This window comes from Capra hircus, chromosome 13 (assembly GCF_001704415.2).
Source record: "Capra hircus breed San Clemente chromosome 13, ASM170441v1, whole genome shotgun sequence".
Taxonomy (NCBI): Eukaryota; Metazoa; Chordata; class Mammalia; order Artiodactyla; family Bovidae; genus Capra; species Capra hircus.
In genome coordinates this window covers 42,956,205-42,968,005 of record NC_030820.1, presented here as the reverse complement: position 1 = coordinate 42,968,005, position 11,801 = coordinate 42,956,205, and the positions used below count along the sequence as shown (strand labels likewise).

Here is an 11,801-nt window from a genome sequence, read left to right as displayed (position 1 = left end):
TGTATGGCTCAGAAAACTCAAACAGGGGCTCTGTATCAACCTAGAGGGGTGGGATGGGGAAGAAGATGGGAGGTAGTTTCAAAAGGGAGAGGATATATGTATACCTATGGCTGATTCATGTTGAGGTTTGACAGAAAACAGCAAAATTCTGCAAAGCAATTATCCTTCAATAAAAAATAAATTAATTTTAAAAAAACGCTGAGCATGGGCAGATGACTTAAAATTGGATAATTTGATATGATGCACTGCTTTACAATAGACAAAATATAATACTGGAATTTTAAAATACTATGCTATAGCTTACCAAGATACTTAAGCTAAGTAAAAAGAAAACATGCAACCTGTGTGTTGAAGATTATTTCAATTTATAAATAAATACACAAGGTGGCGCCAGTGGTAAAGAACCTGCCTGCCAGTGCAGGAGACGCAGGTTCAATTTCTTGATCGGGAAGGACCCTTGGAAGAGAGCATGGCAACCCACTCCAGTATTCTTGCCTGGACAATGCCATGGACAGAAGGGCCTCACAGGGTACAGTCCATAGGGTCGCCAAGAGTCAGACACGGCTGAAGTGACTTAGCACGAACGCACACACAGTTGGAAAGGAAAATTACGAAAGTGTGAAATAAATTACATATTTTGTGAAAAGACAAGACAAACTTCAGCAACAAAAAATTCTTCTCTGTCCTTTGCACTCCTCTCTCCTCACTATGAGTTGTGTGTCTGCATGACCTGTGGATCAGACCTCCCCCATCAGAGGGAAGACCTGCTCATCCATGAAAAGCAACATTTTCCCAGAATCAGTAAGACAATTCCTTAAAAGAGAGCGTTCTATCTTGACCTTGTTAGGGGTTACATGACCCAGCACGATGATGCTTAGATCTGGATTGTACACTGTCAATAATAAGTCATTTGATGTACAGCCTTCTTTCTAAAAACTTCCATAACTGTACCTAGACCTCTAATGGACAGAACAGCTCTCAGAACTTTCTGAGATGCTCTTCCTTGAAGGTATTAATCCTCACATTTAAATCAAATAAAATTTTCCATTTCTTTCTCAGGTCGACTGACTAACATTTCACTGACAAAGGAAAATGCACCAAAGTTAAGTATTACTAAATGGATTAATCACAGGTTAGCCTCATTTTCTAAACTTTCCCTTTTATTTTCCAAATTTTCTGTAGCTTTTACATGTATTATTTTAATTATTGGGAAAGACAAGAATCAATACTTTCAAGACTTCACTATTTCATAAAATGTTTTTTAATAAAGGAAAGGCAAGTTTTTGAAATGGAAGACGCTTTTTTTAAGCACCTCTACCAAGTACAGAAATCCTCTTCACAGCCCTAGAAGCAAGTCGTTCTGGTATAATGCGCGTATACAGCTCACAGTCAATATTCTTCAAAAAATGGATACTCAGGGTGACCAACACCCCTGAAAGAGAAAGATGAGTGTTAATTTATTAAATCTGTCATGTTGTCATAGAGAGCTTGACTCTGTGTTGCAGTCAGGATGGGTTGACACTCTGAATCTACAAACACGTCCCTCCTTCTCCCCCAGCAAGAACACACGCAGATGCCATCTCCATGTGCACACTGGACCTGTACGTCCAGTCCCAAAATCTACACAATGACAGGTAATTTGACCCAGGTTACAGTTTATAAAAGGGCCCAAGAACTATGGCTAGGGGCTTCCCTGGTGGCTCAGTAGATAAGAATCTGCCTGCCAATCCAGGAGACACGGGTTTGATCCCTGGTCCAGGAAGATCCCATATGCCATGGAATAACTAAGCCCATGCATCACCACCACTGAGCATGTGTTCTAGAGCCCGGGGACCACAACTCCTGAAGCCCATGCACCCTCGAGCCTGTGCTCCACAACAAAAGAAGCCACTGCAATGAGAAGCCCATGAAGCACAACTACAGAGTAACCTCCACTCACCTCAGTTAAAGAAGAAAGCCCACGCAGCAACAAAGATCCAGCATAGCCAAAATAAATAACTTTTTAAAACTTTTAATAGTTTTTTAAAGTTTTTAAAAAATGAACGATGGCTAAAGATGGAGCCATAGGTAAAACATAGGACGCTAGATGATGAAAAGTAGAACCCTTAAGGAACTAGTTGATCTTTTTCACACAACATTCAGAAAATAACTACTGAAGCCAGGACACAGGGTGCCCCTGGTGAGGAGCTTCTAATATAATGAAGAGTTACCACATTCATCTGAGTGATCATAACTAGAGAATAAATCATTGCATAATTTATGAGAATGCTTATTGTTCATAATTGGTATTACCATTGTCTTCTGCTTCTTGTGTTCCCATTTTTCTTTCTAAATTTGTCCTTTTCACTTCAATTCATTAAAGAGTGTATTCTGAGCAATTCCATATCAAAAGAACCATGCTGTTTACCTAAACCCACAAATATGAGCAAGTCTAGGCATTCACAGCTTAATGAAGGAGCACATAGAAGTATACTTCAAAGGCTGAGAACAGAAAAGGATCCATCTTTTTTCATTTATCAAGATACAGCTTTACAATCAAGAGAGAGTTTTGAGATCTTTCATTCAAAACTAAATGTTTGTTTTATCACTAAATTGTATGTTCTTCTCTTTAAACTCCTTTCAACTTCTTTGTGTTTGATTAGCCTTCTGTCTCTTCAATTCTGACAACCACCTGCAGTAATTAAGCAGCTGAAATTCCATGGTACTGATTAAGTCAAAGTCAAGGAGGTATGGGCTCTCCGTGGGATGGAGCCCTGGTTGACAAAGGCTATACTGGGGTGAGTCTGAACTCAAAAAACCAGAGAGACCAGACGATCTTACCTGAGTGTGTCCTGCCAAGGACACAGCCATCACTCACTGGAGGGTCAGTTAAGCTCATGATCTACTTATGATTCATTTGGTGACATTATAAGGATGAAGAAATGGAAATTGGAACAGGGGAAAAAGGCCAATGAAGAGATAAATTTGAAAGAAATGAATGATGGCTTGGTAAAGAAATGCCCACTAGGGAGAAAAGCGACTAGACTCTTGGCAGGGGGCGGGGGTGGGGCAGAGTTGAAGCAGGCCCACTGTGACCTCTCAGTACCCATACACAGTGGCCTTTGTGGGCCCCTCCTCCATAAAAACATAAGCATGGCATTTAACAATTGTATTAGGATAAACATGAACGTGCTACAGGATGGATTCATTATTACGTAGTAATCATTAATATAATCATTTCCCCCTGATATAAAAAAGAATTGAAGATGAAATATTTTCATAAGTCCTTAAAAGAATAGTGGGCTGAAAGCTCTGTGCTGTCTGTGTCCACAGGGTGCCTGGGCCCTGAGAGGAGGTGCACCAGACACAGGGATGAGAGGTACAAAGTAGTGAATTTACCACCATATCATCTCTGGGCTGGCCTGGGCCCCAGTCACATTTCTGTTGGTCAGAGATAGAGCCTTGGAGGAAACCTCTGGTCTGAGGTCTACAGGAAGCCCCTGGTTTACTCCTATGCTGGAAATTAGGACTGTCTCCCTAAAACTAAGCTTTGAAAAACATTAGTTCCCTGTTGACCTGCCTGCTACAGAAAATCGTGAAACATCTGCAAGTCACTTACAGTAGTAGCTCATTATATCTTATGCTGCTGTTGAGGCCATCGATTGCTTTCATGTCTTCTGGAGTCAGTTCAAAGTCAAACACCTGGGAGGAAGGAACAATCACATTACCTCTCCCCCCAAGGAGCCAGCCTTCCCCTGGGGACTGGAGGACTTTCCAACTGGATGGGGACAAGAAGAGGGGACAGGGAAGCCGTATCTGTCCTCAGTTGGACAAAGAATGACCCTTGTGAAGGATATTCCTTAGGAGCCCTCTGCCCACAGCCCCACTCATCACCTGTATGTTCTCTTTGATCCGCTTCTTGTTGTAACTCTTGGCCAGAACCACAACCCCACGCTGTATCTGGTAGCGAAGGGCAACCACAGCTGGGGTTTGCTTGTGCTTTTTGGCAATGGCAGAGAGAACTGGGTCCTCCAAGAGAAAGGGGAGGTTTGGGTTCACCCTGAAAGGAAATTCAGAAATGCTGAGGAGCTGAGACTTATTTGTAAGGTGACTTCCCAAACAGACCAAGTAGGTCCACTCTAGACAGTGCTTCTCAAAGTGTGGTCCATGGACCAACAGCATCAGCATCACTTGGGATCTTGTTAGAAATACAAATTCCATGTCTGAGCTGAATACCAACTGAATCAGAACCGCAACTGTGTCACTTCCCATTCTGTGTTTACAAAGCTGTGCAGGTGATTCAGATGCATTTTTGAGTTGAGGCCAGTGCTGCCAAACAGGTGGAATTTATTTCTGTTTTTTACTTTTTTTCTTCTTTAACCACCATGAATAGAAAAAGAGAAGGAAAAGACTAGGAATTTTTTTTTTCACTTTTCTAGGGTATTGATCAAACTTGAATAGTCTCAAAATGAGAACTATTCATTTCACCATTAGTCTTCTATGGATGTTTAAAAAAAGGCTTCATATTTGAATTTTTTCTATCATGATAGATCTGGGAGTTGCATATTACTATCCCAATTTTAAACATAAGGTAAGTGAGGCTAGAAATGCATATTTTTAGAAATATGTTCACGAGTTAATAGATAAGTAAATCATGACATAAGCTTGTGTCTTTGGTCTCAAAGAGAGATTATATAGAGATTTTAATACAGACACTTGTTCCTGATGAATCTATAAGGCTAACACAATGTAGAAAAATTGTCTGAGAGCTGGGAAAATAAAAGAGAAGAATTCTTTCCATCCTTCCCCTTTCTCCCCTCTGCCTATGAGAGTTATCTGAGTACTGTACGATTTAAACTATTTCATCAAAAATTGAATTTTAGGGAAACTCCCACTTGTCTTCAATAGGATTCAATACCATTCTTTTAGTCTTTGGGATCCCAGAGCACCATAGGCAACAAGAACAATATCATGTGACTTGCAGAAATCCAACAGTTTGCTCTGATTGAGATAAGGGTGACATTCCACCTGTAGAATGCCAACAAAGAAGAGTGTCAGATTATATGAAAAGGCAATATTAACAGGAAAGAGGAAGATTAAAAGTTTAAGAGGTGCTAAAGGAAAAACTGCAACTTAAATGTAAACTGGAAATATCAATATCAAGAGAAAAATAGAGAAAGTGTGTTTATATAGTTAATTTTATCATAGACACAGGTGGGAGAACTAATCCAAGATGGAGAAAATCACAAGGTGGGCTCTACATTTGAGTAAATATTTCATCTAGTGTTAGCATCACCATGATCCTTTACCTTCACCCTCTTACCTGGATGATTTTCATCATCTCCAGTACATTTTTGTGTACTGTGCTGCTTGTTTCTCTACTGTGCTCATAAATGCCAAGACATCAAGACTAAGGATTCAGTCATTCAAACCCCATACAAACTCTGAAACCCATCTTATATGACTTTTCTTTGGTGGTGGTGGTTTAGTTGTTTAGCTGTCCAACTCTTGCAACCCCCATGAACTGTAGCCCACCAGGCTCCTCTGTCCATGGGATTTCCCAGGCAAGAATACTGGAGTGAGTTGCCTTTTCCTCATCCAGCAGATCTTCCTGACCCAGGGATGGAGCCTGCTTCTCCTTCAGTGCAGACAGAGTCTTTACTGATGCTCCACTTGGGAAACTCATATGTTCATTGTCTTTCTTCCTGTACACAGTTCCCTCTGAGCACTTTCACATCAACCTCTGGTCATGCTTTCAGCTCAGGGAAACACCTCCTTCCTTTAGTTCTGCCTGTCTAGTCTAACCCCTTTCACCTCCATTACCTCCCCTCAGTCCCTACTACAATTTAACAGAAAGGTCTCCCACATTTTCTACCCAGACATTAGCAGACACAGATACCACTGTGAGTCCTATTCTCTAGAATCTTCTGTCCACAAAGGAGTGGAGGACAGACAGACATCAGGCTCCAGTGCAAGAAGGAGGTTGTGAAGAGCAGGAGGGAGAGGAGCCGAGCTGCTCACCTGGTTGCAGACGGGCTTGTACTTGAGCCTGGGCTTGTTCAGGATCTTCTCCAGCTGCTTGTGGTTAAAATTGGACACCCCGATGGACTTGGTCAGCCCCGCATCCTTACACTTCTCCAGGGCCTGGGAGAGAGGGGTGGTGAACAGTCACGAACAATCACTTGGAATGGTCAATAGAACAAGAATAAAAAAGCTGAAAAACAATCTGTAAAAAAAGCTGAAAAACAATCTGTAAAAAAAAGCTGAAAAACAATCTGTAAGAAAAGCTGAAAAACAATCTGTAAGAAAAGCTGAAAAACAATCTGTAAGAAAAGCTGAAAAACAATCTGTAAAAAATGTCTCCTGTCCAGAATTAGCATTGATTATAAGGAAGGAAAAAGGGGAAGAAGGTCATGACACACAAAAAATTACTATCTCCTAAGAAAAAGCTCAGAGAAGACATATCACATGGAAGGAAATAGATGCCTGTCTTACTGGCCAAAATTCTCCTCCTCTATTCCTTTCTGTGAACATTTCAGCAATGGTTTCCTCCCCCACAACCCTAGCATCACAGCCCTTAGATTCATGAACTGCTGAATCTGATGGTCCACAGCCCATTCTCACAGGTGGAAGAAAGGAAGGAGGTTCCCCCTCTCCTGGTTCCTCCTCTGGTTCTCTCCTCCCTAGACTCACCTCCCACGTGCGACAGAGATCCACTGAGTCAAATATTGGTTTTCCATTTTCATCTTTTGGGAAAAGTGCCTCTCCTGGCTGAAATGGAAGCAGTCATTTTGAGATGTCACAAATTAATTTCTCCACATTTAGCCAGCTTGCCAGGCACCAGGGATTAAACCTTCATGAGGTAGGTTTATAAATTTCTAGATACTAATATTTGCAGTGATTGTATATGGAGTTTTAAGCAATGTCTTTAAAGGGAGGCTTATTCTAATCTCTTATACATACTATCTATTGTAATAAATATAATTTTTCTAGATCCTAATGGGACTCATATTGGCTTATGTGAAATTTGTTTGTTTCCTATAATTGCCTCTTTTGAAATGCCTCTTTTGAGCTGGGAATGGAAGTAAGCTACATGGCTTTATTTCCAGAATAAAAATTGCAACCTTGACCTGGGCTAAATATTCAGACTTCCTTTTCCCTCTGAGCATCTGATACCCTAGGGCAGGCGTATGAACTAGCAATGCTCTCCTTAAGTTGATATGGAATGTGGATGATCCAGACGTGCTTTCAAATGTTCATGACCATGAGCTTTGAGCTGCCCCAAGGCCATATTTGCCACCAATGGAAAATGTTCAGTAAAAGTAAAGCAAACCTAGAGGATTGCCTTGATAAAGGTTTTTTGTTTTTGTTTTTGTTTTTAAGACATTTCTGAAGAGTACTGCAAATCCTTAGATCTCCATGGTTGGGACCTGCCATCTTTATAGTCCTCCAAGCTATTTTGCATTAGGTGGCTTGAGTAGATTTCTGTAACTTAAAATCAAGAGTTCTACATGATACAGTTCTTAGTGGTTGAGTGCAGTCTACAAACATCATGAAAATAGACATTAGTGTAGGCAAGGCTTCCCAATTCCCTATAAAGGCTGGGAGGTTTAGACCTACACAGAAAGAGCACCAAATCTGCTCAACTCGAAAGAAAAGATAAACTCATCATGTTCAATGTAAGGCAGTGTCATGCTCACCATGGCTGCACCAAACTCTGGGTTCATGAAATCCCCAGAGACTCAGGAGTCATAATCTTGACGATGTTGAACTTGCCTATTTTTATTTTCACAAGTTTTCGAGTCAGATTATTTAACTCCTTTCTCTGGGAAGCAAGTAACGTATTCAAAGAAACTCAGTAAAAAGATTATCACAAATGATTATTTGAAAGGATTCTGCTGTAGTGAGGGCTTCCCTACAACCTACTAAGAAAAATCTTGTCACCCATCCATGCAAGTTTATAATCATTCTGAGGCAAGAAAAAATATATATGCGACTGATTTTAAAAATAGATTGCCAACCTTCAGAGCCACTGGAAAATGAATAATATAGAGGTCGACATAGTCCAGTTGAAGATTATTCAGTGACTTTTCCAAGGCTGGTCTGACCAATTCTGGACGAAGAGAAGTGGACCAAAGCTGCAGAGGTTAAACAATAGAAGCTGTGTTAAATTAATTCTTTAGGTAATTTGGTGGGGGGAATGGTGGGCCCTAAATGTGAGGCTGAAGAGATCTTAGTTCCCTAGTTAGGGATGAAACCCAGGCCCATGGCAATAATACACTGAGTCCCAACCATTGGACCCCCAGGGAATTCCAATACTTCAGGTAATTTTTTTTCTTCTTTCATCTAATATTTAGACATTTGGGGGCTTCCCTGGTAGCTGAGACAGTAAAGAATCTGCCTGCAATGCAGGAGACCAGATTTGATCCCTGGGTTTGGAAGATGCCCTGGAGAAGGGAATGGCAACCCACTCCAATATTCTTACCTGGAGAAGATCCCCTGTAGAAGGAGACCCACTCCAGTATTCTTCTCTGTACAATTCCATGGACAGAGGAAACTGGCAGGCTGTAGCCCATGGGGTCACAAAGAGATGGACACAGCTAATGGACTATGTCTAACACTTTAGACATTTTTATTGATTAAAACAAATGACCTCAAGAAAGATGCTCATTTTCCTTTTGAGGTCCTTTTTGATCTAACTTACCCATGTAAGCTTTATTATTTGCTTAAATTATCATCAGCTGAATCAGACATAGTTACATCACTCACAATGGAGTGAAATGAAGGAAGAGATAAAAAGAATTATTGAAAAATTACCATGTTCATCATCTGATTATGTTTGATAGAATGTGAAACCTGCTCACAAACTTGCTCTAACTGGATCAAACAATCAGATCTCTCAGAATTAATTAATATCTTGCTGTTTACGTAACTGTAGGAAAAAGACCTTGAACATATTAACATGGGCAGAAGATAAGTCAAGACACTTTGGCTAGGTCTTGTGTGATACACAAAGTGCCTGTCCTAATGCTCTCATACTGACAGATCTAAGAACTGATTCAGAATGAGAAGAAATTCTAGAAAGTCTACCAGGTGATAAGGAAAGCTATAATCTGACAACTGTTCTCTCTGATTCATTTGCCCATACTAAATCACATTGCTCTGGTATAGGCTCAGAGAAGCAAGTGACTAATTTAAAATTAAAATTTGAACACACCGATGATGAGAAGGGTACAATCACATTCTTCCTTTGGTGGGAGAGTATGGTTTGGTGGAGAAAGATATTAGATTTAATATATAAATATATGTGAAAAAAGTTGTAGCAATAAGTACCATTGACCAAATAACTACTGATCCTATTACCTAATTGTTACCTGCACACAATCACTTACGCACATGTGCACACAGAAAACACACAGCACCTTTGAAGTGTAGAATACATCTTCTCTCTTCACAGTGCCATCGGCAATCTTGCTTCGAATGGCCTGGCCAACCTGCTCTTCATTTTGGTACAAATGAGCACTGTCAATATGGCGGAACCCAACCTCTATAGCAAATTTGGTGACTTCCAGAGCTTCACTCTTAGGAACCTACATAAGCAACAAAAATACAAGTTAAATATCCACATGATTAAGAGATTGCTAAGGCTCAGGCTGATCTTCCCAAGAACCCACTTTTTTGTGTGCCTTTGGTTAGTTCTGTATGTGTGGTGATGTAGCCATGACAGTTTCCCTGAACATTGTTGTTGCTCAGTCACCAAGTCGTGACCAACTCTTTGAGACCTCAGAGACTACAGCAAGTCAGACTTCCCTGTCTTTCACTATCTCCTGGAGTTTGGGTCATATCCATTGGGTCAGTGATGTCGTCCAACCATCTCATCATCTGTCGTCTGCTTCATTCCTAGTAAGTAACTAAATGGACACGCAGAAACATTTAATACCAGGCAATCGGTGGTTGATTGCTGGCATCAGCAAGACCACTTCAAGTTTCAGAAATTTGCTGGAAGAAATCATAAGACTCAGTATAAGGTTGTAGTCATGGATATGATTTATACTGTGAGATGTTTGAAGCAAAATCAATAAAGGTGTAAGTTGTCTGGTAAAAGCATCAGGAAAGCAGGTGAAAGCTATTGAGACCTTTGTTTACCAGTGAAGCCACGCAGAATACACTAAATAAAAACTGTATCTATTAAAGCTGTGCAAAGCTATATTCTCATAAAAGATCCATTGTTGGTGATCACCAACACTCCTCTTATGACCAAGCTCTGAAAATTATACTTTAATAAAAACATATTACGACACCCAAGGAAACATTACAAAACCTTTCCTGTAAGACTGTAGCTTATCCTCTCAAATGACAGTATATTTTCCATTAGAAGAAGCTTCCAAGCAGAAACAGAAGTACAGGCAAAACACAGCTGGAGTGTCTTTCTTAGCACCAAGCAGGCACTCCAGAGTAGAAAAGAAATTGTCTCCCGTTAGTTTTCAGTCACCTCATCTTTGAGAACTTTAACTCAAATATTTCTCTGGGTCGTGTCTTTTCAGAAGGAGCAAATTTTTGAACTAATTAAATACACAGAGAAACCCCACCATTGCAATCCCCCTCAAAGCAAATCTGGGAAAGAGGTGGAAACTGGAGGGGAACCCAGAGTAATCTGCAGGTGAGCACAGCCTCAGATCCTGATGCAGAGTGAAGACTGGATGCTCTCTCCCCTTTCACAGGGCATGGTTCTAGCCTGGTTAGTGGAACCTCGTGATCCTCCCAGAGTCACACAGGAGTTCAGTGCTTGACAATCCAAGTCCCTTCCTCTCATGTTACATTCACTTACTATTTATATCTCAACCCGCAGCCACTAATGTTACCTCTGGAGGTGCAAAGGTTCCAAATCCCAGGACGGGAATGAAGTGGCCATCATTAAGCTTCACTCGCTGGCCTTTGGGATCCATTGTTTGTTGCTCCACTGAGTAAGCAGACTGATATTTTTCTTTTGCTTTCAGAGATTATAAATAACAGGAAGTTAACGCCCCAGCTGACTGTCCAATGTTAGCAGACACGCTGTAGGAGGAGAAGGATTAAATGAGTCCCACAGGGTAAGAGGAGTATTTAACCACTTAGCTTGTTTGCTTTTTCTTATCAGAATATCTCAAGTTATATAATGATGAGATGTGCAGAACAATTATTGACCATAGGTTACACAGAAACCTCCAATGCCTGTCATTTCATTTTTCTAATTAAGAAGCCCACTCTTGATCAGACATCATTTGAAGTAACTATCTGTAGTACATACAAACACACAAGTCACACAATTTGAAAGAATGTTTAATAAGCATTTTTTCAAAATGTAATCCCTTAATAAAGAATAAAAATATCAAATGAAAACAAACTGCCTTTTTACATTTCCCACCAGCAAAATTATTTTGCTTTACAGACCTGTACTGGTGGAAGTTTTAGTTGCTAAGTCCTGTCTGACTCTTACAACCCCATGGACTGTAGCTTGGCAGGCTACTCTGTTCATGGAATTTCCTAGCAAGAATACTGGAGTGGGTTGCCATGTACTATATCATGGGAAATTCCTGACGCAGGGAATCTAACTCACGTCTCTTACAACTCCTGCATTAACAATCAGATTCTTTAACACTGAGCCACCTGAGAAACCCTTATAGATCTGACAAGGGTAAAATCCTGAAAAGGATTCCAAAACCAGACATTTGGCAAGATGTTTATAGGAGACTAAATATTAATAATTATTGGTTACCATGTGCAGTGTGCAAACAGACTCTGAGTGTTTATACCATGGACTTTGTTGCATAATTTTTAAAAAA

General features: G+C 40.4%; 1 protein-coding gene across 2 annotated transcripts; it reads right to left on the bottom strand.

Moving 5' to 3' along the window:
• LOC102187204 (dihydrodiol dehydrogenase 3) lies at window positions 1,239-11,042 on the bottom strand. 2 transcript variants are annotated; one of them, XM_005701156.3, is made up of 9 exons: window positions 10,842-11,042; window positions 9,402-9,569; window positions 8,001-8,117; window positions 6,673-6,750; window positions 6,001-6,123; window positions 4,898-5,007; window positions 3,874-4,039; window positions 3,599-3,681; window positions 1,239-1,432 (listed from the first exon to the last, which is right to left on the bottom strand). In XM_005701156.3, exons 1-9 carry the CDS (start codon window positions 10,923-10,925, stop codon window positions 1,390-1,392), a joined length of 972 nt encoding a protein of 323 aa, XP_005701213.1. In that variant the 5' UTR covers window positions 10,926-11,042; the 3' UTR covers window positions 1,239-1,389. The 2 variants fall into 2 exon arrangements, with proteins under 2 accessions (XP_005701213.1, XP_017912810.1); XM_018057321.1 differs by lacking the exon at window positions 6,673-6,750.

Coding starts and splice junctions, on each gene's coding strand:
- LOC102187204 (XM_005701156.3), bottom strand. CDS start 10,925: ATGGATCCCAAAGGCCAGCGAGTGAAGCTTAATGATGGCCACTTCATT. Junction 6,124..6,672: donor ATCTCTGTCGCACGTGGGAG/GTGAGTCTAGGG, acceptor CCTCTCTCCCAG/GCCCTGGAGAAGTGTAAGGA. Junction 4,040..4,897: donor TCCCAAAGACTAAAAGAATG/GTATTGAATCCT, acceptor ATTTCCTTTCAG/GGTGAACCCAAACCTCCCCT.